This window comes from Megalobrama amblycephala, linkage group LG17, assembly GCF_018812025.1.
Source record: "Megalobrama amblycephala isolate DHTTF-2021 linkage group LG17, ASM1881202v1, whole genome shotgun sequence".
NCBI lineage: Eukaryota > Metazoa > Chordata > Actinopteri > Cypriniformes > Xenocyprididae > Megalobrama > Megalobrama amblycephala.
Genome location: NC_063060.1, coordinates 32,834,076 through 32,860,605, shown reverse-complemented (window position 1 = coordinate 32,860,605; position 26,530 = coordinate 32,834,076). Strand labels below are relative to the sequence as shown.

Sequence of the window (26,530 nt, the reverse complement as noted above, 5' to 3'; positions counted from 1 at the left end):
CCAAAAATCCAAGCTCGGAGCCCTCTCCCCGGACAGCACGCCAAATACGCATAACTTTACTCTATTTAATTATATGGATATGTGAACTCGTGAAATAGAAATACCACAACAATTAAGCATAAGAAACTGCATTCTTATTTCTCCTTGTCTTTTGTTTTCCATAGTTGCTATTGATGATAGGAAATCCGGTCAGTGAACATGAGTTGTGATACAGCCGTTTTACTAAATTAGAAATGCACTTTATGTATTATCAACACCCTTCTGAGGTGACAGCATAAGTTGTAAAAAAGTATATTAAGGATTTATAGGACAAAAAAATATCATGTCTGACACAGCTTGATTGCGTTAATGAATGTTAAATGACAGAACTTATATCATCTGAATAATCTGGGGCCGTATTCACAAAACATCTTAAGGCTAAAAGTAGCTCCTAACTTGCCGATTTAGTAGAAACTCTTAAAAATAATGGAAATAATGGGTGTGTCAGTCCTAATTTTAGGAGTCCTAAATTTTTGCTCTATGAGTATTTTACAAAGCATTTTAGCGTTAAAACTAGCTCCTAAATCTGTGAAACATTAGGAGTAATCAAGAGGACTCCTAAATCACTAAGACCAAATCACAAACAGTCCTAATCCACCTAAAGACACTGAACACCATTGAGGCAATAGCAATAGAGCCTTGGGTGCTGAACCTTTTCTTCATAAATACAATACATTTTGATTTATAGATTTGAATCTACGATGAGACACCAAAAAAAAAAAAAAAAAAAACTTTAACAAATAAATAAATATTGTCTGATTATCTGTGGCAGAGGTTTTCATGAGTTCACACTTACAAATGATTAAATAGAGTAAAAATATATATATTTTTATAATAATATAATATAATTTGTCGCTTGAATTCTGATGAAGACATCCAAGAGGCAGACAATTAACTGTATATACTAGTTTAATTAGTGACACATAGCCTATATTTTAAAACCTTTATGGCAACAATATGGCAACATTTTATTTTGACTATGGCAACATTTTTATTAAAAAAATATTTATTTGAATAATGCAGCATTTGTATTTTAAAACCTTTATTTTAATTTGGAAACATGACACCTCATTCTACAATATTTCTATGATTAAATCGCTGACTCCTCCCCCATCAGCCAATCACTGTGTGTTTACTCCATAGCAACGAGGTCAACCCCGCCCTTACTCTTAGCTTAAGACTTCAGTCTATTCCTTAGTAAAAGTTTGTCTCAGCAGCTTTGTGAATAGGTTTTAAGAGAAAACTCTTAGCTAAGAACTTTTACTGCTATTTAGGAGAACTTTTACTGCTATTTAGGAGATAAAATGTTTTGTGAATACGGCCCCTGATATATAACACACAATATTCACACCTAAATTTGAATATAACACACTGTTTTTTTATTATTAATATTTCTAAATATATGTTTTTTTGTTTATTTGTTTTTTAATTTAAAACAATTCTCATATGTGACCCGTGCTGGCAAAATGAGCCGGAATGCGCACAGGCTAATTTCGAGCTACATGCAAAACAAGCGAAAAAGGTCAATTGTGGTCAAATTTGAGGTTTTCACGAAAATTAGTTCATTAAGCCCTCGTCTAGTGATCCAAATGCTCCAAATAGCAATTAAACATCTAAAAGTATCTTTATTTGTATGTTTTCTGGGAGGAGTAGGTTACTTTTCCTTTGACCATGAAAAATACAGTTTTTCTCTGCTTGCTTCTCCACTATTGGCGCTTCCCAAAAAAAGTGCAGCATTCCAACTTTGTGAATATTCATAGTGAATTCTCCATGGAATGAGTCTGAACCAATGAAAAGTGATTTTCACACTCATGCTGATGTAAACAAAACGATCTTACTCACGCTGACTGACAGATCCGAAGCGTGCGCACAAAGACGCCTCAGACTGTGCACGATCCCGATATACACATTTACACAGAATTACTTGGCGAATATTCATGCAAATATTATCTGTTATGTCTTAAGTGAACGTTTGGTTGACTGTTAGGGAAACACATCTGATGTGTAACATTATATTAGATCCGTTTGGTACACTAGATCTTAATATTGCCTATAGGCTGTCTTTTTCAATAATGTTAATCAAACAATTGTGGAATCATGGAAGAAATGACGCATGACTGTCCTTACCAATCAAAATGCGTGTTCCTTTAAATGCAATGTGTGGACTTTTTACACCATTTGTCCTATTTACATTTAGCAAAACTCAATTTTTTATTAACAACTACACCCACCACACCCCTAAACCTACCCTTAGTGATTTATAGTGCATATACACTTTGAGCACATGAGTTCCCAGGGATCGAACCCATGATCGCATGATCACATGATTGCATATTGTTATATATTGCAATACTCTGCCATTTGAGCTACGCAAAACCCAAAATATGACGCAGATAAACGGGAACAATGCATTAAAATGAAAATATCCTGTTGTCGACAGGGGCGCAACTTTAGCAAACGCTCCTATGGGTCGTATTTCAGGGAAGTGACAAATGACCTATATAGGCGTATTGGTTGGAGAATATATATATATATATAGAATATATTCCTATAGATATGGGTTTTGACTTAGTTTGTGCCAAATTAGGTGTTATTATCAGGGATTTTAAGGTATAGTTGCTAGATGATTTTGTTTTGGAACCTTCAGAAAAGTTTAACTTGATTTTTCTCAAAATTGACTTTGCTGACTATTGACTTTAAACAGGTCAAAATAATAATAACTAATTTTTGAAAATTTGCTAATTGCGACTCATTTTTCCAGCATGGGTCACATAACATTTTGGATTCAAATGTTTAAAATTAAATAGGTATGGGGTGGGGAGAAGTGTTATTTTAATATTATTTATATGCTATTATAGTATTTATTAACATTTTGAATGATTTTTTATTTTTATATTTTCAGTTTTTATTTTTAATTTTAGTTTAAGTTTTAGTAATTTTGTTATGTGCTTTTGTCATTTTTATTCATTTTTTAAAATATTATATTAATATTAATATATTTAAAAATATATTTCTTTAATTTTTTTTAGTTTACTTAAAGGTGCCCAAGAATGCTTTTTCACAAGATGTAATATAAGTCTAAGGTGTCTCCTGAATGTGTCTGTGAAGTTTAAGCTCAAAATACCCCATAGATTTTTTTAAATAAATTTTTTTAACTGCCTATTTTGGGGCATCATTAACTATACACTGATTTTTTCAGTCGCTGCCCCTTTAAATCGCGTGCCCCCTGCCTCACGAGCTCTCGACTATATTACAGTGCATTTACAAAGTTCACACAGCTAATATAACCCTCAAATGGATCTTTACAAGATGTTCGTCATGCATGCTGTGTGCATGCATCGAATCATGTGAGTAAAGTATTTATTTTGATGTTCACATTTGATTCTCTATGAGTTTGAGGCTATGCTCTGTGGCTAAAGCTAACATTACACACTGTTGGAGAGATTTATAAAGAATGAAGTTGTGTTTATGAATACAGACGGCAAGTGTTTAAAAATGAAAATAGCGACGGCTCTCTTGTCTCCGTGAATACAGTAATAAATGATGTTAACTTTAACCACATTTAACAGTACATTAGCAACATGCTAATGAAACATTTAGAAAGACAGTTTACAAATATCACTAAAAATATCATATTATCATGGATCATGTCAGTTATTATTGCTCCATCTGCCATTTTTCGCTGTTGTTCTTGCTTGCTTACCTTGTCTGTGCACAGATCCAGACGTTAATACTGCCTTTCCTTGTCTAATGCTTGAACATGGGCTGGCTTATATGCAAATATTGGGGCGTACACCCTGACTGTTACGTAACAGTCGGTGTTATGTTGAGATCCGCGTGTTTTCCGGAAGTCTTTTAAACAAATGAGATTTACATAAGAAAGAGGAAGCAATGGGGTTTGAAACTCAATGTATGTCTTTTCCATGTACTGAACTGTTGTTATTCAACTATGCCAAGATAAATTCAATTTTTCATTCGAGGGCACCTTTAAACTTATTTTATTTCACTTTAAAAAATCTTTCATCTGATATTTTTAATAGTTTGATAGTTTAATTAAGAATAACAACACTGTTAGGGAGTGGTTTTGGCATAATAATTATTTTGAACAAATAAATAAAAAAAATACATATATATTTTTACAACTCGTACTGGTAGTGGTGTTGGTTGTAACATTAGCACATGCGACCTGACATTAATTTACACAGTTTGTAACAGACAAATATGAGAATATTATATTAAAGTTTAAAACATTACGCAAACAAATGCTGAGTTACAGACTTTAAAACAAAACATGTTACAAAACCCAAACCATTCTCTGCTGTTTCTGCAAAACTAACCTTTCCCTCACCCCTTAGTCTCTCACTGTTTAGCCATACTTACCTCTAGCCTGACTACGTCAGACTTCCTACTTCCGCTCAATTTCATTTCGCTTCTGTACTCAGTCTGATACAGCGTCAGAGCTTTCTGTTTGCCACCGGTCTGGAAACAGCCGGGCCAATCAACGAACAGAGGGCGGGCTGAGAGCCGTGACGGAGATGCTAAGCGCCGAGTTTTACATTGTAGGTTAGAGAAATCGAAAACCGAAACGACCGCGGAAATGGGAAACGAGACACGGGATGCAATTCGCTCTGTTATGGAGAACATTCAACTCTTTTTCAAACGGTATTTCGCTCGCATCATCATGTGTTTACAACAGGTTTACAGTGGAAGTTCAATCATAGATTTGAGTTCGATGCATGATGTCTGTGCTTCGATGCGGCATAACATACGTCATAACTAAATGTATCTGATTGGCTTACGGGTAACCAATGATTTTAAACTTCAGACAAGCGCGACCTAGCGAGAGAGAAAACACTTCTCTATTATGCCATTCCAGACTCTGTCTACGAAGCAAAGTGAAGTAGCAGAGTCTGGTATTACCAGGCTAACTTACCTCAGCCCACTTAGAGGAAATTTTGTGGTGTGCCCCAGGATGCAGAGATCCAGCCCTAGGCACCCCAACCCCCTCACCGCCTGCCACAGGGCTAGACGTACCTACATGAATGCTTCCCAGGGTAGAGCGGCTGGCATGGTCCACTGCAGCCCCAGCCTGTCAATCTCAATTGGGACAGGATACTCTGCACAGATCATCTGCATGTTTGCTGGCTCCCGACGGCAAGCCTGGAACACCACAGGATGTGACTCAACTGCCAGGAGGCAGAGAGGAGTAGGTAAACAAGTCAGACACAGAGAGAAGCAGCTAATGAGAGGTGATGTACTGTATGCACTTGCACTGTAGCTGCTATGCATGTGACAGAGAGATTGCACTGAATAATGTGAGGCTTTGGAGTTTGACAAACTGTTAAAAGCTGGTTTGAAAAAAGCAGTACAATGGTGGGGGGAAATCTTGCTACTGTTGTTAAAATATCCAAGGCCACGAAGTACATACTTTCCCCCTCCATTTCCTGATTGAAATTCTTCTGTATTCAAATATCTTAACAATTTTGGCAATTTTATACTCTTTAAAGGAGTCTGTACAAATTCAGTACAAATTAAGCTCAATCAAAAGTATTAATTGTGGCCTTTTCATTAAAAAGTAAAAAATCTGGATTACAATGAGGCACTTACAATGGAAGTGAAAGGGGCCAATCACTAATCATAAAAAAATTGAATCATCAAATTACCAACTGTTTTAATAGTGGCCACAAGATGTGAACATGCATATTAACATTATTTTACTGTGAAACAAATCTTACTAACCTTTTTTGTGTAATGTAATCTAGATTTTACAACTTTATTGCATGAACAACTGCAAAAATGATGATTTAAACATATATTGGCAATGGTTGCCCATTTAGATCAAAATATAATCAAATAATTTTTATGAACATCATTCAACAAATAGTGTTAACTGATCTTAAAGGGTTAATTCACCCCAAAATGAAAGTTCTGTCATTAATTACTCACCCTCATGTCGTTTTACACCCATAAGACCTTCGTTTGTCTTTGGAACACAAATGAAGATATTTTTGATGAAATCCAATGGTTCAGTGAGGCCTGCATAGCCAGCAAGATAATTAACACTTCCATATGCCCAGAAAGCTACTAAAGACATATTCAAAACAGTTCATGTGACTACAGTGGTTCAACCTTAATGTTATGAAGCAACAAGAATACTTTTTGTGTGGCAAAAGAAAAAAAAAGAAAAATAAAATAAAAACATTAAAATAACGACTTTATGCAACAATATCTATTGATGAGAAATTTCAAAACACTGCTTCATGAAGCTTAGAAGCTTTACGAATCTTTTGTTTCGAATCAGTGGTTCGAAGCGCCAAAGTCATGTGATTTCAGTAAACACGTCTTTGTTACGTCATAAGTGTTTTGAAATTTCAATGGTTCACCACTGGGGGGTGTCACTTTGGCAGTCTGATACACGCTCTGATTCAAAACAACAGATTCGTAAAGCTTCTAAGCTTCATGAAGCAGTGTTTTGAAATCGCCCATCACTAGATATTGTTGAATAAAGTCCTTATTTTGTTTTTTGGCACACAAAAAGTATTCTCGTCACTTCATAACATTAAGGTTGAACCACTGTAGTCACATGAACTGTTTTAAATATGTCTTTAGTAGCTTTCTGGGCATCTGGAAGTGTTAATTATCTTGCTGGCAATGGAAGAGTCACTGAGCCATCGGATTTAATCAAAAATATCTTCATTTGTGTTCCGAAGATGAACGAAGGTCTTACGGGTGTGGAACGACATGAGGGTGAGTAATTATTGACAGAATTTTCATTTTTGGGTGAACTAACCCTTTAACTTTTACTGGACCCATAATATTCCTTCAATGTGAAGTAAATTTAAAAAGTAGCACAATAAAGTACTTGACCAGTCTTAAGTCTTCACTCATGTGCTGTGAGGTTTTTTTGGTGAAAGCAACATAATCCAAGACTTCTCAAAACAGCTTCCTATTTAGGTAATATATTTAGACTGTTTCTTCACATTTTACATTTAAATAACTTTTCGCTGTTGAATTTAACCTCAAGCTTTGAGAAACGTGCGAGTGTGACGCAAGAGGATTGAAGAAGGGATGCAATATCACACCACACATTGACTGGTCGCTGTATAAATATTAATCCACCTGTTTTCCCCTAAGTCCAGCAGGGCCCGAACACAATCCGAATGGTTCCATTCACACCTGCAGAAGGTGAGGGTGATGGGATCAGCTTGTGAGAGCCGGTTAGGTGTGAGATGTGTGAAGCCACAGGTACAGAGGAGGATGGCACTGAGATTGCAGCAGACATTTCTCCAGAGAGCTTTAGGGCTGCGCGTCAGTCTGGCCACTAAAGAGATTAAAATGCCAAGAGTCATGTGTTGTGACGGTCAGAGCCACTATATATTTACTGACATACAAAATGACCAATATCATGACTCAACTCACTGTGTCAGGTGTGACTACACAGGTTAAAAACTATAATTCCCAGCCCACACCTTTAAAGCGTGAATCTTACGGCCCGCCAGTTTGAGGAAGCGTTCTGCCCCTAAAATTCCTTCTGTCAGCTTGCTTTGGATCTACTTGATAAAAGGAGAGAAGCAACCTCAGTGTGGTTTTGGACTCTGCCCAAGGAAAAAATCCACAGAGTACAGTGGAATTCACTTCGAAGATTCACTTTTCATGTTTAGGTGCCCAGCCTTATAGCTGATGCTCTCCTCTCACAAGCCCACAAGAGCTATGAAGGATAGATTGAAGTTTATTATGTAACAGCTCTGGATTTTCAAAGGCCTTTTTAGCAGAAACTGTAAGTTGACCCAACTCAATCTCTCTAACCGTATGAGCAATTGTATTCATTGATCTGATCGTCTTACTATGTGTTTCATCTTTCAGATGTTGTGTAAAGTCACACAGAGCAAAAGTCTGTTCGATTCATGTCGACATCCCTTTTTTTTTTTTTTTTTTTTGATTTTTCACTCCGTCAGTTAATACATGATTTTGTCAGCCACTGAATAATCTTACTTATTTCTACCAAATATTAGTATGACTTTGGGTAGCTGTCGAGATTATGTTCTGTTTAGTTGTTCTGTGTTCTTGTTTCCCCCTTTCTGTTTCTTTTCTTTGCCCTAGTTTGTTTTCATAGTTACTGATTAGTTTGACCTGTATTTCATTTATTTTGCTCAGTGTATTTAAAGGGTTAGTTCACCCAAAAATGAAATTTTTATCATTAATTACTCACACTCATGTCGTTCCACACCTGTAAGACCTTTATTCATCTTCGGAACACAAATTAAGATATTTTTGATGAAATCCGAGAAGTATCTGATCCCCCATAGAAAGCAACATAATTACCACATTCAAGGCTCAGAAAGGTAGTAAAAACATTGTTAAAATAGTCCATATAATGACAGTGGTTCAACCTTAATGTTATGAAGCTACGAGAATACTTTTTCTGTGCAAAAACAAAACAAAAATAACAACTTTATTCAACAGTTTCTTCTCTTCCCTGTCAGTCTCCTATGCTGTTCATGTTGTAGACACAGTGCAGTACTTCCAGGTTCTACATCAAAACGCCGACTCAGTATTTAATTTAGGCTTTTATTCACTTATAAACATTCATCAACGCACACATCAGTTGTGGTAAACGGAAGCTCAAGCATGCTTGCTTGACGTGTGAGAACCAATGAAGTACATTCTTGTGTGTTACGCAGCATGTTTGAGCTTCTGCAAGAACCAGTAATGTTCAGTCAATTGTGTTACGCACCACATTTCAGCTTCTGCATTCTCGTAAGTTACGCAGCACAATGCCAATGATGTTACACAGCATGTTTGAGCTTTCGCAAGAACCAGTAAGGTTCATTCTTGTGTTACGCAGCACGTTTGAACTTCCACAAGAGCCAATGAGGTTCATTCACATGTGTTACGCAGCATGTTTGAGCTTCCGCAAGAACCAATGAGATTCATTCACATGTGTTACGCAGCATGTTGGAGCTTTCGCAAGAACCAATGAGGTTCGTTCTCGTGCTTCAAGCAGCTTCTGTTTATGTTCGCTGATCAATGTTTATATGTGAATAAAAGTCTAAATTTAATCTGTTCATCATATAGCATGATGCTTAACCTGATATTGCTGAGTTCAACATGTTCCTGGGTGAACATTTTTGTTGATCCTGGAACAACATTCAAATCAACCAATCAGATTTGAGGGACAAGTTTACAGATGTCAAGTTTAGGCTTAAAATCATGATTGGTGCTTCTACGTCAGTGTTATTAATCTATCATTTCCCTCTGATTTTTTGGGATAACTTATGGGTAGGGTTAGGTTTAGGGGTAGGAATAGGGTTAAGACTAAATTTAAAGACTAGAATGTTGTTCCAGGATCAACAAAATATGTTGACCCAGGAACGCATCTAACTCAGCAATATCAGGACGTGCTAAAATGATCATGTCTCTTCATATAATTTGGACTAAACCGCTCAATTCATATGGATTCGTTTTACGATCTCTTTGTGAACTTTTTGAATGTCTTACAGGTTTGGAACGACACAAGGGTGAGTAAATGATCACAGATTTTCATTTTTGGGTGAACTAACCCTTTAAGAAACTCGGATCCTTTAGGACTTACACCACACACACAAAGTACAGGATCAATCTCTATACAGGCTTTTCTCGCTTTGCACCTTTTGTTCATACCACTGAAACTGATGTGGAATTCATTCACCATGTCAGCAAGAGTTTTTTGTCCTATATCGAATGCCAACAACGCTCCATATGAATGTTGATTGTGGGGACAATGGCTCATCGAGTACACTGATGTGATGCAATGCTCCATACAGAGGACAACTAATGTGGCAGAACTTATGTGGCTTGTGTCTGAACATGTTACCGCAGCTGTATTTCACCCGGCTCGAGCACAGCCGCGTGCCTTAAGACCATCTCCCCATGCGCAGATTAACCTGATTATGGCTATTCTATGGCCGTGATAATCCTGTATGGTGGGTTAGGAGGATATAACCGCACAGGGATGATAAACAGAGCTGCAGTCGTTCGACAGCAGGAGCCCATTCGTAGACAATAGGGTGGTGATTGGTGCTACTCAGCATTAGCAGTGAGAAAGCCCTTGAGTATGACAGGCACTGAGAAGAACTGAAAAAAACTGACAGTGTATATTAAAGTCAATATTCATTCTCACTGAGGGCTAATGAAGGGCCATTTGCTTTTTTTCAATAGCGATCCAATCAAAGTGACTTTGCAGAGGGTCTCTTTCTCTCACAATGTCATTCGCACTGCAGATACAAGGTAAGATTTAGCAGGAGACATAAATGGCATCACAGTTGAGAGGCTTCTCTTTCTCATTCGTGGATTGTATCCAACAAATCTAAGACATAGTAGAATCATGTTGCCATGCATCCAGTCCACTGTTGCTTGCCCATTCTTAAATATTGTCATCCACCAGCTTTGAGGGTGATTAAACTCTAAGGGTTTTTGAATTCCTGTAGGAGGCTTCAGTCTGGCCAGCTAATCCATCAGAACAGCCTAGATGAGTCGTGTGGATCTGTGCCCTAATCAGAATGAATGATGCCGCAGTGATCAAGGATGCAGGTCAATCTCTTTCCGAACTTCATTTACATGAAATGTTCCAGCCTCCGGTACAGCATTCAAACGCCTGGCTACAGGCACGGTTTACCAAATATCTTGTGCCCTTGAGATGTTGTCCCTATGGACAAAGATGCAAAAGTCAGCAGAACGCCCCCTGGATCATTACAATTTTGGCATATTTATGGTACTCAAAGGCATCTATAGTGTAGAAACTAGCATGTACAGGCAAATTTAACTACATATATATTATATATGTGCTATATATATATATATATATATATATTTTTTTTTTTTTTTTTTTTTTTTTTGAACTTTCTATTCATCAAAGAATCCTGAAAAAAAATGTATTATGGTTTCAACAAAGATATTAATCAGCACAACCATTTTCAGCTGTGATAATAAGAAATGTTTCTTGAGCAGCAAATCAGAATATTAGAATCAAGACTGGAGTATATTAAAATAGAAAACAGTTATATTAAATGTGCCCTAGATTCAAAAATTGAATTTACCTCGGCATAGTTGAATAACAAGAGTTCCGTACATGGAAATGACGTACAGTGAGTCTCAAACTCTATAGTTTCCTCCTTCTTCTGTAAATCTCATTTGTTTAAACAACCTCCGAGGAACAGGCGAATCTCAACATAACACCGACTGTTACGTAACAGTCGGGATCATTAATATGTACGCCCCCAATATTTGCATATGCCAGCCCATGTTCAAGGCATTATACAAGGGCAGCCAGTAACATATGGATCTGTGCACAGCTGAATCATCAGACTAGGTAAGCAAGCAAGGACAATAGCGAAAAATGGCAGATGGAGCAATAATAACTGACATGATCCATGATATCATGATATTTTTAGTGATGCTTGTAAATTGTCTTTCTAAATGTTTCGTTAGCTGCTATTGTACTGTTAAATGTGGTTAAAGTTACCATCGTTTCTTACTGTATTCACGGAGACAAGACTGATGTTATTTTCAATTTTTTAAACACTTGCAGTCTGTATAATTCATAAACACAACTTCATTCTTTAGAAATCTCTCCAATAGTGTTAGCTTTAGCCACGGAGCACTATCAAACTCATTCAGAATCAAATGTAAACATCCAAATAAACACTGTACTTACGCGATTAGACATGTTGCATGACGAACACTTTGTAAAGATCCATTTTGAGGGTTATATTAGCTGTGTGAACTTTGTTTATGCTGTTTAAGGCAAGCACGAGCTCTTGGGGCGTGGAGCATGAGAATTAAAGGGGCCGCGTACCCTGAATCATTTACATTACATTTACATTTACATTTACATTTATTCATTTGGCAGACGCTTTTATCCAAAGCGACTTACAAGTGAGAATCGGCGCATTTATAATGATAGGCAGTTAAAAAAAATAATTAAAAAAAAAAACTATGGGGTATTTTGAGCTGAAACTTCACAGACACATTCAGGGGACACTTAAGACTTATATAAAAAAAAATTTGAAAACCTGTTCTTCGGCACCTTTAAATTGTAATAATATTTCACAGTATTACTGATTTTACAGTATTTTTGGTCAAATAAATGCATCCAAGATACTTCTTTCAAAATCTTACCAACCCCAAAATTTTGAACGGTCACGTATGATTAAAGGGGTGGTTGATTACGATTTCACTCTTTTACTTTTAGTTGTAATGTTGTTGTTAGAGCACAACATCTGCAAAGTTACGATGCTCAAAGTTCAATGCAAAGGGAGATATTTTCTTTTAAAGAAATCGCCTTTTAAGGACTACAACAGGAGGTAAGGACTAAAGGTGCATTCACGCAGCCTCGTAATTCCTGTAGTTACAAGATTCTAGCTTGTAAAAAGCATTCACGTCCTCGTAGAGCTTGTAATTACAGCTTGTAAGCTGGGAGTTTTCTGAAAGCTCCCAGATGTACCACGTGGCCACTGTACCACCTGACCGCTGTAGATTCATAGGCGTTGATAGTGGTGCCATGGAAACGCATAATTCCCAGTCCAAGGACGTGAACAGCTCCGAATATAACGTCACGTGTTGTCATCTCAAGGTTCCGGTAAATACGAGGTGGCATGAACGCAACATAAAACGAGCTTCTTCCCGGGTTAGTGACATCACTACCCTAAAATTTACATAAACTCCGCCCCCAAGAACACGCAACAAATGGGTGAGGCCGTGTTATTGCAATACAGTACATAACACAAATGCAATAGCATGTCATAAAAGCAAGATGACAACATAAGTTATAACCGTAATTAAACTAAACTACCTGTTCTATCTTCATGCAGCATATATTCTCTGGCTCTGTAGGCATCTTACAACAGAGCGATTTATAGATTATCATGACAGAATATGCTAATCAGTGACTTTAAGATAGTTAACTCCATATCAGCTACATAAATTCATCAACTGATCATTCAGAAACGTCCTGTTGTCACTTTTTGAACAAGGCTGAACAGTTTCTGACATTTTCAGTGAGTCTGCGTGAGGTAATCGGTGCACGAGCTCTTGAAACCCCGGCCTCTTCTTGGGAGCAGCAGCTGATTTGCATTTAAAGGGACATACACAAAAACGGATTGTAATTTAACATGCTATAAAAAATGGTTTGTGTGGTATTTTGAGCTAAAACTTCACATACACACTCTGGGGACATCAGGGACTTATTTTACATCTTGTAGAAGTGGCATTATATGACCCCTTTAAAAATGATATATGATTAAAATAGTATTGCAGTAAATAACATCATTGTCTTCATCAGCAATACTTTCACACATTAGACCTCATTGATTACATCCAAGTGGGAGCGTTCATCATTGTTTGTGGGTGGTGCCTCAGTTCAGTTCACACTTCACAGGGGCCCCCAAGATTTGTGGTACACCGCAGGTAGCAGTCAATTCAGCAACTGTGAGCCGGTTTTAAACAAAGTAGACGTGGTGCTGACAGGCTGTATTTTAGTTCCAGGAAAGAAGAACCAATTGCACCTCAGCTTCTGCATACGACGTGAAGTGGTCTATAACAACGTTCACATTTTCCTGTGGCTTGTCGACAATATTCTTCACAAAAAGAATGGTCCACTTTGTGGTATAGCACTTCACTTTTTTAACATCTCTCTTTGAAGATGCAAGAAGATGTATCGTATAATGACATGCTTTTGATATGAAGTGCCAGCATTTAACAGAAGGAAAGCGAAGGGATCTGGCTGAAGAATGATGACAGAGTATCAAAGCAGATAGAGCACTTAAGACTCGACTCTAACTGAGAGCCTCTTACAGCGCTCATCAGATGAGCCATGATCTAGATATGACATTCCTGCCTGCTGCCCCTCATAAAAGTTTTTCTGCCAGCCAACACAAAACTCTGCCACTGTGACACACAACTTGGCGGCCTATCTCCAAAGATAATTGAAAGAGTTTACGAGGTTCGAAAACTAGTCTTGCTCGGGCGGTTTCGAGAACTCATTTTCAGTGGCAATTTACAGTTGATTTGCAGACACTTAAGAAAGGTATAGAGAGGTCTGTCTTATACTAAAGTTGTGGAGCCTGAGGCCTGTCTGTCCTAATCTGCAGATTGAGGTTCTGATAGCTCTATGTGTGTCTGATTGCTCTCGGTTTCCCTGAGGGGACCTGCCCTCTCCCAAGCTGTGTCCTCCTACTCTTGATTGGTTAGTTTTTTTCCCCCACATCATTGTTCAAGCACCCTATTTTGATCATAACGAATGACAAAAGAAAATAACAAAAGAAGGTATCCGCAAGGCAAAAACTGGTAGCTGTTCTTTTTTTTCGTCTTCAAGTAAACCTGAGAAATTGAAGTGTGTGTTAATGATTTGCTATTTTTACAGCAAATGCAAGAATTTGAACTTCTCCCAGCATTCTGCTGTACTTTGTTCTTGTGAGATGTGAAATGTGCAAATGTAGCTGTAGCCTTAATAACAGGCACCGAGAGCAGCTCTGGGACTGTTTTTGGTTTTGATTCACACTTTTAAATATATTTAATGTAAAAATAAATAAAACAGTCAATAACTTTAAGACATTTCCAGAGACGCATGATATCTTATTTATTCATCAAAAGGACGCAAATGTATGCAGTACGTTTGCCAGCTGCGCACTGAAAAATAGATAACTCTGCCAATAACAGCATATTGTCTCAGCTTTAAAGTGATGAAAAAACGTGATGTATAATGTGTGAAATATAAAATGTGTGTACATATACAGTTGCAAGAGTAAGTATGTGAACCACTTGCAGAATCTGTGAAACTGTGCAAAATTTGAACAAAATAAGAGAGATCATACAAAATGCATGATATGTTTTATTCAGTACTGTCCTGAGTAAGATATTTTACATAAACGTTGTTTACATATAATCCATAAGACAAAAAAATAGCTGAATTTATTAAAATTACCCCATTCATAAGTATGTGAACCACTGATTCTTAATACTGTGTGTGGTTACCTGATGATCCACGACTGTTTTTATGTTTTGTGATGGTTGTTCATGAGTCTCTTGTTTGTCCTGAGCAGTTAAACTGAGCTCTGTTCTTCAGAAAAATTCTCCAGGTCCCAAAAATTCTTCAGCTTTCCACCATCTTTTGCATATTTTAACCCTTTACAGCAGTGACTGAATGGTTTTGAGATCCATCTTTTCACATGGAGGACAACTGAGGGACTCAAACACAACTATTAAAAAAAGGTTCAAACATTCACTGATGCTCCAGAAGAAAACACGATGCATTAAGAGTTGGGGGGTGAAAACTTTTGAACAGGATGAAGAGGTCCAAATTTTTCTTATTTCGCTTGAATATCATTTTTTTTCATTTAGTACTGCCCTTCGGAAGCAACAGAAGATACTTGCATGTTTCCCGGAAGACAAATTAAATACAATTTATCTTGATCTTCAAATTCCAAATGTTTTCACCACCCATCTATTAATGCATCGTGTTTTTTTTTTCTGGAGCATCAGAAATGTTTGAACCTTTTTTAAAAGTTGTGTTTGAGTCCCTCAGTTGTCTTCAGTGTGAAAAGATGGATCTTAAAATCATTCAGTCACTGCTGTAAAGGGTTCAAATATGCAAAAAATGCTGGAAAACTGAAGAATCTGCAGGACCTGGAGGATTTTTCTGAAGAACAGAGCTCAGTTTAACTGCTCAGGACAAACAAGAGACTCATGAACAACCATCACAAAAAAAAACAAAAAAAACAAAACAAAAACAGTCGTAGATCATCCAGGTAACCACCTATTAAGAATCAATAGTTCACATACTTATGAATGGGGTTATTTTAATAATTTTCGAAAAAAAATACAACCGTTTATGCTTTATAAACAAAATATCGTACTGAACGTACTTTCCGCTTCCGCATTCTTCATAACGCTTACGCTGAATGTTCTACGCCTTCCATATTCTACTTACGGAACGAATACGGCGCCAGTTTCGTTTTTTTCCGTAACTTGAATAGGGAAGGCGTAGGACATTCAGCATAAGCATTACGAAGAATGCGGAAGCGGAAAGTACGTTCAAGGCGATATTTTGTTTATAAAGCATAAACGGTTGTATTTTTTCGAAAATGACCAATCGATTCGCTAGATAAGACCCTTATTACTCATCTGGTATCGTTTAAAGCCCTTGAAGCTGCACTGAAACTGTAATTTTGACCTTCAACCTGTTGGTAGCCATTGAAATCCACTGTAAGGAGAATAATCCTGGAATGTTTTCCTCAAAAACCTTCATTTCTTTTCGACTGACGAAAGAAAGACATGAACATCTTGGATGACATGGGGGTGAGTAAATTTATCAGGAAAAGTGTATTTAAAAGTGGACTAATCCTTTAAGCTATTTTTATTTTATTTATTTTTAGTCTTTTGGATTATATATAAACATCTTTTATGTAAAATATCTTACTCAGGACAGTACTAAATAAAAAATAATATGCATTTTGTATTATCTCCCTTATTTTGTTAAAATTATTAACATTTTCACAGATTCTGCAAGTGGTTCACATACTTTTTCTTGCAACTGTATATGCTTTCATATACAGTGCAGGATTGGTGTTCAAAAACACAATAGTTTGTAATACATATACCTCAACACTATTGAATATGCAAAAGAAAACACTGCACTGTATAAACTCTCTATCTGTAGATATTTATGTTATAAAACATTGTGAAAAGCTGCAGAGAGGCCAACCACCGTACATAATCTACAGAGTTCAATAGCTCTGAATGGAGTCTAGGTGCACTGGTCAATCATATAATGAGTTATGCATGACACTGGACTGTATAGGAACAAGGCACAAAAGAAACCGTTACTCAAAAAGCACCATTTCTGGAGATTGTCAAAGAGCATAATAGAGACTCCGTTGCGAAGTGTAAAAAGATTTCATGGTTAGATCACACCAAGATAGAGCTTTCCAGCCAAAATTGTAAGAGATGCATGTGGTGCACTAACACTGCCCACACCTCCAGAAGTGTGCTGGTGGTGGTGCATCATGCTGTGAGACTGATTTTTATCAGCAGGACTGGGCATCTTGCTAAAATAAAGAAAGAACAATAGATGGTGCAAAATGCAGAAAAACAACGAGACATATTTCAGCCTGCTAAAAATACATTTGTGAGAGCGTATTTCAACAGAACAAAGAGGCAAAATGAACATTGGAGAAGCGAAAGAACAAAAAAATTAAATGTTGAAATGGACCAGTCAAAGCCCCGATCTCACTCCAATTGAGAATCTGTCACGCTACTTGAAAATTGCAGAGCACAAGCATCATTCAAACAATTTGAACAAGCAAATCTGGCCATAAGAAATATTGAAATAGCTCTTGAACTGCGTGCACAGCTGTCAACGGCTGCAGAAGTATCTTTTAAATGCACTTCTTTCAAAAATGCATTTTTATAAAATATTAAACAGCAAAGTTCCTTCAAAGTTGTAATGTATACTACTGAAGACTTCTGCAAAGTACTGTATATAGACAGAAAGCGAATGAGAGCGAGAGCATTAGAAAGGTTTTTGTGTGTGTGTGTGTGTGTGTATATGAGTATTTTGACAGAATCAACACTTCAAAGCAGAGCATCACAGTCATCCCAAGGTCAGTTCAAAGCAAATAAAAGGCACACTCAGCAATGTGAAGATATGTGCATGCACATGGTCCAGACAAAAATGGCAAAATATGTAGTGATCTTTCAATGGTCTTAACCATTTTAATCACTGGTAAGGAAATGAGCAAGAATTGCACAAATACTGTAGGCTAGATACAGAATAGCCTTCTCCCACTTGTAGACAGCTTTGTATTGGAAGAAGAGTCAGTGTTGTTCCACTCAATGTTAATGGCTTCAAACTGTTCATGAGTAGTTGAAAAATGTCTCCCAGTTCATTTGAGTTTAATGTGAGACCAAATATTTACAATAAGGTTCAAATCTGGACTCTGACCAGGACAAAACATGAGCCTGATGGACTTGTTTTCAAGCCACTTCTTGGTTAAAATAACATCTGATCATTCCTCTTTAGACAGCGACTTTTTATTTGTGAGAAGCAAGCCATTCTGCAATATTCTCCTGTACTCCAAAGCATTAAATGACTTTTCACAGCTCACCAATACCAGCAGCTAAAAAGGCTCCCCACACAATGACACCTCTTCCTCCATGCTTCACTGTGGTAGTGATGCATTTATTATATTTCTCACCAGATTTTCAAAGACACCGCTTTGGAGCATCATCATGCAACTTGCGTTTCATTGTGATTCATCACTCCACACACAACTTCCCATATTCTGCCAAAAGCTTCATTCTGTCTTTGATGTATTTTTCCATTTTCAGTGTCTTTTTAAGTAGGGCATTTGGTTAAATTTAGCTAATTTCCTGTCCAATCATTTGTGGATAAGACCGTTACAAGCTTAGTTTTAGCCATTTTGGACTAGGCCCTTTTGAGTGTACATTAAACATACACAAGTCTCAGAATCATCACTCAAACCAGGGCTCAGCTTAGAGGACAAATGTTAACATGTGACTTGAAAACAGAAGTCTTCACCAGACAACTCTGCATTTGGCCGGCGTTAGATGTGCCTGATTGTGAATACAAATCTAAGACGTGCTCTTTAAAATTATTGATCAGAACACCATTACCAGAGCCCTTAAAGGCTTTGCTCTGCATAATTCTCTTATAATTTTGATATTATAACCTCTTCTTGTTAATAATATTACACGAGTTACAAACTCATCCCGGATCCCAGATGTTTTCATAACATTTCGGAATCCGCCTTTCCCTTAGTTTAAAGTGCCATTGCTTGCATAATTATCCTGGCTCTTTTAATGAGTTTTCCACTGGCTTGAAGCGGTAATTGGATTTTTCTTGGAGCAATCTTGTTAAATGCATAAAATCGTATATTTAATTTAGAGAGGAAATCGATGGCGAAGTGAGTGTCGTTGGCAGCGCTCGTGCAGTTGTGGACATGCAACGAGCGCCGCTCTGGAGAGGGAGGCAATATATTAACACGCACACTAACATCTCGTTACTGTAATGAAAGCTGTAAATCCAAAGCGTGAGCTTTATAAGTGTTTCATGGGAACCGTATAAGCAAGAATCGGGTATTCTGTTGTGTTAGGGAGACTTTATTAATGTTGTTAATTTTCTAAATGGACCGCTATTTTTCACGGAAAGCCCGAAGCCGTCATATTTCAGTCAAACAAGAACAGACAATTCTAATCAATATTGCCAAGCTCTCTGTCTGACATTTGTGTCTGTCAAACTGATTTAAAATCTGAGAGTGCATCGAGTTGGAAAGCTGAGGTAGTTTGACTCACAGGCTGCAACACCTCGCAACTGCTGCGTGAAGATGACTTGCTGCTGATAGCTGTGCTCTTTCAGGTCCAAGTTCAGCTGAGTCCAGACACCTTAAAACAACCCAAGAAATCAAAACGAATCATTTTTACACCATGTGAGTTTGCTGTGAGGTGGTCTAGCCCAGAAAACATTTGGACATTTAATGACAGTTGAAAAGACGTCCCTCCGACACGTCCTGTCATGGTTGAAAAATAGTTCCAAAATGAATTTTGAAGAGACATCTTTGACGTTATCTTATTAATGAAATAGAGGGTATGCAAGTGACGTCACTGTCGACCGTTATGACTGCGGTCACGCCCACTGAGTGGCACAAAAACTGAGCGGCAGCATTGGTTTTCAGCGTGAATGCCGCGAAAAACACACAAAACACTTCCAAAACGGGAAAGAGCTTTGTGATTGACTGTACAAATAGCTTTGACACAAAACCTGAGGTATATATTTAAAGACTGCCGAAAGCAACAGAAAAAAGAAGCAAATGGATCGCTGCAATTCACAGCAACAGGTGGACTCCAGCAGAGAAACATGGATTTGCAGTTATCATTTTGTGTCAAATTGTTGGATTTTGAGGTAAAATCATATCATATTGTTATATATTATGTTGACAAATTATCAATTAAACATTTTCCATCTTATATTCTGCATAATTGTGTGTTTTAAAATAAACAACACTGACTAACTTGTTTTAGGGCTGGACAATATGACGATATAACATTGATATAGGTGATTACGCGGGTTTTAATCTACTGATATTGTAGTTATATAAAATATTCACAGGCAGATTTGCTTTATGTATTTCCCCGCTGTCGAAATCAGGCACATATAAATTTCAGGAAACATGACTCCTGGCTGCATGTCAGTATCCATGGATTAGGTTTTTTTGAAAAGTTGTAAGAAACACTTTCGAGTCCAACCTTTAGTGTAATCGTTTGTTTTACTCGCGTTTTCGCAGTTTTCTCTATTAAATCCAGTCATGCAGCAGGTTCTTTTGCCACTCAGTCCAGCTGAGGGAGCGCGTTTTCGGCGGGAAAGTGACGTCGATGCATACCCTCTATAATTAACTATTGGACCGTTGAATGCTCGAATCTGATTGGTTGATAAGTGTTGTAAGGTGTGCAATTATTTTCAGGGAAACGCATGGCCAAAGTAGTTCTAGGCACAGGGTTGCCAAGTCCACGTTTTTTCCGCGCAATTGGTCTACTTTTACACTGCTGCCACGGGTTGAATTGAACCCAAATAATGTGATATTTAGCCCCTGGAATGCGAATTTTAGCAGGAGAGCTCTGCCAAAATTTTTTACATAGGACCCCCCGGGTTTTGTTATGAAAACCTGACAACCCTGTCTAGGCAGGTCTTGACCGCATTACAGTTCCATATCACTTCACCGAATGATTTCAGTTATTTCAAAAGGTACTTATAGCTTACAATCGCAAAAGAAACAAAACCCACAACGACACCAAGCAAATAAATATAGCTAGTAAACTATAGGATGAAAACGACAAATTAGTGTTATGGTTTTTGCCACAAAATATGTTTTATTGTGTCCTGATATCGCATACTCTGTAGTGCATTAATAACTGTATCAACGGTATTATTCTGCTATCAAGGCTTAAGCCTCCGTTACTAGTTGAAATTACGTTTTGGAATTAGCAACGGAGGCTTGGGATGAGATGCATAAGAAATTATTCCCACACACAAGAGTGTTTTAAAGGACAAAAACCTGACAAATGTCTTGAAATACACCATCGAAACAGTGTCTTGAGGTGTGGTAACTGTAGTATAAGCAGAATAATTGACTCCGGGCCATTGAATTCGCAGAAAATAATGCACACCCGAGGTGTAACGGCATTACCACCTCGGGTGTGCATTATTTTCTAGAATTCAATGGCCCGTTGTCAATTATTCCATTTCTTACATATTGAACTACACGTAGCTAAAAGTCAAAGTAACAATTACACATGCAACCCCAGAGAACTGTAGACATATGATTGTGTTTTTAGGAAATGTAAATAAATATTTTTTACAGATTAATGCCGTCTTACCGCAACTATTTTTGGCCAGGGACACAACGTTGCCGTCGGACCAATTCCCTGATACCTGTACATGAAATTCTTCAAACAATTAGGCTACATACTATTCTTACTATGCAAATTTGGACGCAGCTATGGCTCAAGGCTGACATAACTTAGAATGAGTCAGTCATGTTCCCAGAGGTAAAAATCCAATTCATTTTCTCTGTAGGGGAATTGATTTTGAACAATAACTTATAAACCATTAAAGACAGACCTACTGTGATCTACAAGGTTGTTAATCAATGGTATATGCTTTAGTTGAATCCATCAGCCCACATTTTTTCAAATTATTTTCAAAATAATCATGTTCAATGATTACCCATGATTCTGAAAATAAATGTTAAATCAGACCATTGCCATCGATGTCCATGTCCATCAATATGCCCCTTCCAAACAACCTGTTTTGTAAGAAAAACATTAAGGTAGGAAAGAAAACTTCAAGTCAAGACATTTAATGGTACAAGTGCCATTTCAGAATTGCTTGTTAAATTACATTAATCAACTGAGAATGTAAGAACTTTCATGTTGCTCAATCATTTTATAAGTCATATTAATTCTAAGTAATCAAGCCAGGACAGAAGCTGTCATTATCACACTTTTCAATCACTTAGCAGCTGAGCAATTGAAATGACCTTGCACTGTACTCACATTGAAACAATATTTATTATTTTATTAAAAATGAAAAAGTGAAGTGGTTTCCTTTACAAACATGAACATGTGCCTCTGTACATCAGGTCTTTGAGAAGAAGCTGTTGAATATCAGGTCATTGATTGTCAGCCATACTAATGATAAGCCTTCTCCTCGGTTCAGAAAGGAAAGGCCACTTAGACAACCAGGCATTCGCTTTCAGCCTGACACTGAGTTCACATTACACTTAATGGTAATTAATGTGAAGCCATTAAGAAAAGACATAACTCAATGTGAAGTAAATAAAAAAGAAACAGAGGACAGGGTAAGCTTTCTATTCAGAGCTATTCTTATAAGTATTCTGAATAAATTATGAAGGTCTGCTTGAGATCTTGAAGCAGTGAATGAATGATTTTTTCTATTCAAAAGAGCACCAGTATGTTTTATTAAGCCACTTGTAACAAGCCCAGCATTCCTCTCATGTTCCTTCCTAATAACGTCCGTAATCCCAAACAGTGACCAGTTTGTAAAAGTAAACAGAATCAAAAGCGACATTGATTTTCAGTCTCTGTGATATACGTGTTATAGAGTCTGATATCTGTAAAGAGAACAATGACGGGGTGACCCTATCCTCCTTTGTTTGCATTATCTGCTCGCTGCAGTGACTTGCTTAATTAAAACTGTATTTATTATTACTTAGTGCCAAGTCAAACGAGATTTCAATTGCCCTTTTAGTTTTCATTTAGTGAGCCAGTTAACAAATAATTACATTTGCTTTCTGATAGCAGCTTCCCTCTAATGATCACAGACAGTATTCTCAGTCTTTATTACCCTTAGTCAGATAAACAAACAAAATGACAAGTAATCACTTGCGCTGAAAGCCAAATCCATTATCGACGGCGTAAAATGATCACTTTATAATCATACAGACTGGGCAAGATAAAAAATATCCCATATAATTCAAATCAAACTTATATCTCAGATGTTGACAAGCACAACCACAGTTGATGAGCATGTGAACAAAGTGACAAATTGAAAGCGTGTATTGTTTGGACACTGAGATTCAATCTCCAAACGCTTATGCCATCTGAAAAACAGTTTACAGCATCTATCCGAGTGCCAGAATTTGTTGGGGAAGAAACTAAAATGGAACATGTTTTATGACTCAGAACAGATCACAGCTATCTCACACTGTGATAGCGCAGGCCAGGCTGCAACAGGCGTTCGTGGAAGGACTGCCATCCTAACACGTCAAGCTGTGTACGAGTTCGACAGCAAGACTAGGCTCATCGGAGGGATCTAACTAGCCCGGGCGAGACAATTTATAGGCTAAGCTCCACGTCCGACCATATCATCGCACACCCGGTCTGCCCATGCTTAGACGCGTGATCGTATTTCTGGAAGTATGCTTGCGTTCGCTAACTGAATCATCAATCTCCTCTTTCGGAGGCTAATTTCGCTGAGGCCTTTTAAATGCTCTGACAAGCTTGGTGTCATTCATCAAACTCAAAGCCCCGTCGGCTCTCTCTCCGCTAGCCTTGATTACATATCATGTCTGTGTGCAAAGCACCCTGTTCCACAAACAAAAGCAGCCAATTTAGCAGTAAGATCTCCACATCAATATATGCACCGTCGGGATGTCCGAATGAATGAAAGCAGTCGTCAGGAAATGGCCACACTTTGTGCTGCAATTTGTGTGCTTTATTACAAAAGTCTGTACAAAATGTCCTCCCAGATTTAGAATGTGTTACTGTCGTTTCATATCATTACAATTCAAAATCATGATAATAACCTGTCGGACAACAGCTAAACATTGAATATACTGTAGTAGTAAGGTCTGTGTTGTCCGTATGTTATACACCGTTTCACACGTCGCCAGATATTATTTAGGATAATGTCTTTACATTCTTTTTTCCCTTACACTTTGCCACTCAGACTCATATAAACAACAGGCCTGCTTTAAAACAAACAGCTCTCACAAGATATTCAGCACTGCATAAAGAAAAAAGAAAAAAAACTGTACACGTGACAGCATAGAGCACTACAAAAACATTTTGCCGCTTTAAGTTTCTCCGCTGAGACTGAGGTTTTCGAGAAAGGAATAGGCTTAATACAAAAGACTCCCCTTCAAACGCTCGCTGTCATAAGGGTTCTCTCTACAAACTTACAAAATAACATCTCAAAATAACTCAGGTTGACAGCATCAACTGAAAGGCAAGTACTATACATTTTCAATGATTAAATCCACTCCGGCCTGTCCTGCTCGATACATCAAAGTCTATTCACTACGAGTTTGACTTGTATTTTGGTCGGCGTAACTGCAGGATACTTCAGAAGTTGTGATAGCAATGTGCCTCGGCCCAAATTTTTCTTGTGGAACTAAGGCCTGAAAACAGAAGTGAAGCTATGCATAACGGATATTTTACAAAGCAACAGCTGCAGATCCTCACTAGGCAATGCGTTCGGAAAAGATATCGCTGTTCTCGGTTGCTGAATTTGTATTGATTTTTTTTTTTTTTTTTGAGTCATAGAAACATCTGATAGAACAGAAACATTGATCTTTCGAGCATCACTGCTGTATGGCTAGCTGGATGGCTCTGTTCTCATTTATAACCATGGGGAGAGCACTTCAAATGTCACTTAGAAACAATTGGTATTCCTGGACCAGCTCGCATGGCGCAGCGGTCCACTGTCCATTATTCTCTTGGGCCTGAAGATCGCTCTTTGGGCGCTTACAACCACACCCCAAGTCCAGACTTGGCATCTAACTGCAATTTAAATAGAAGTGCTTCCGACTCGAATCTCCACAGTCTATTCGTTATCAAAACCGCTGCTCTCTGCAGATATATCTCCCCCCTGCGCATTCAATGTTCCCTTATTTTGCTCTCCTCTTCTGTCAAGCATCAATGAGTCAGTGGTATACTCTTGATCATTGTTCATTTCCATTATGCCCTTGATTGAGCAGACCTTGGCAGTAATTTTAATCCCGGCTAGGAGGAGAATATATTGCTGCTGTCGCCGTGACCGTACAGGTCGGCTAGCTTCCTGAAGCGAGGTCCCCAGTCGCTCAGATAGTCATAGTTCTGCTCCGAGTCTGTGCTCAGGGAGTCCAGGGAGCTGAGGGACTCAGCCACGGAGCCGCTGCCCTCGAAAGCATACGTCTGCAGGGAGTCGTAGGGAGGCGCTGAAGGATCGACGTCGGCGTCCTTCAGGCGGTCCCATATAAATTCCCGGAAGATCCCGTTGTCGGGAGTGATTTTGTAAGGGGGAGGGCGGGAGCAGTAAAGGGTGGGCACCTCCGGGGTGACGTCTCGGCGGGATTTGCTGTCCCTCACTATGTTGAGGTTTCGCAATGCCACCATGTCAAAGGCCTCTGTGTCTTCCTCACCGCCGCCTTCATCGTCGTAGCGCACAATGTTCTCCCTCACATCCCGGTCTTCGTCCAGGATCAGAGGTTCCTTCTTCCTCCTCCTCATTGTCACTATCAGCAGCACCAGCACTGGAAACCCAAGACAGAAGAATCACATGGTGTTAGTACAAGCAAACCAGAGCTATCATCAGTAAAATGACACATTGACAATACAGAGGCAAGACAGTGGCTAGGCAGAAGTGATGTATACTAAGTATACATACTGGTAGACATCAAATATACAGTAAATAATAACACACATTACTATTTGAAGGTGCCCTAGATTCAAAATTTGAATTTACCTTGGCATAGTTGAATAACAAGAGTTCAGTACATGGAAAAGACATACATTGAGTTTCAAACTCCATTGCTTTCTCTTTCTTATGTAAATCTCATTTGTTTAAAAGACTTCCGGAAAACACACGGATCTCAACATAACACCGACTGTTACGTAACAGTCGGGGTGTACGCCCCAATATTTGCATATGCCAGCCCATGTTCCCAACATTATGAAAGGCATTAGACAAGGGCAGCCAGTAACGTCTGGATCTGTGCACAGCTGAATCATCAGACTAGGTAAGCAAGCAAGAACAACAACAGCGAAAATGGCAGATGGAGCAATAATAACTGACATGATCCATGATAGCATGATATTTTTAGCGATATTTGTAAATTGTCTATCTAAATGTTTCGTTAGCATGTTGCTAATGTACTGTTAAATGAGGTTAAAGTTACCATCGTTTCTTACTGAATTCACGGAGACAAGAGCCGTCACTATTTTCATTTTAAAACACTTGCAGTCTGTATAATTCATAAACACAACTTCATTCTTTATAAATCTCTCCAACAGTGTAGCATTAGCGTGCTGAAAAAATCAGTGCATAGTTAATGATGCCCCAAAATAGGCAGTTAAAAAAATTAATTAAAAAAAAATCTATGGGGTATTTTGAGCTGAAACTTCACAGACACATTCAGGGGACACCTTAGACTAGATCTTG

The 26,530-nt window shown here is 38.0% G+C and overlaps 1 protein-coding gene across 2 annotated transcripts in view; it reads right to left on the bottom strand.

The window, feature by feature from the left end:
* Nucleotides 1-23,802: 23,802 nt before the first annotated feature.
* Nucleotides 23,803-26,530, bottom strand: part of cdh7a (cadherin 7a) — a 72,649-nt gene continuing 69,921 nt past the window's right edge. For both annotated transcript variants that reach the window (XM_048163967.1, XM_048163968.1), the window contains one exon: nt 23,803-25,622. In XM_048163967.1, coding sequence (XP_048019924.1) covers nt 25,114-25,622 — 509 coding nt within the window. In that variant the 3' untranslated portion in view covers nt 23,803-25,113. The remainder of the gene's footprint in view (nt 25,623-26,530) is intronic.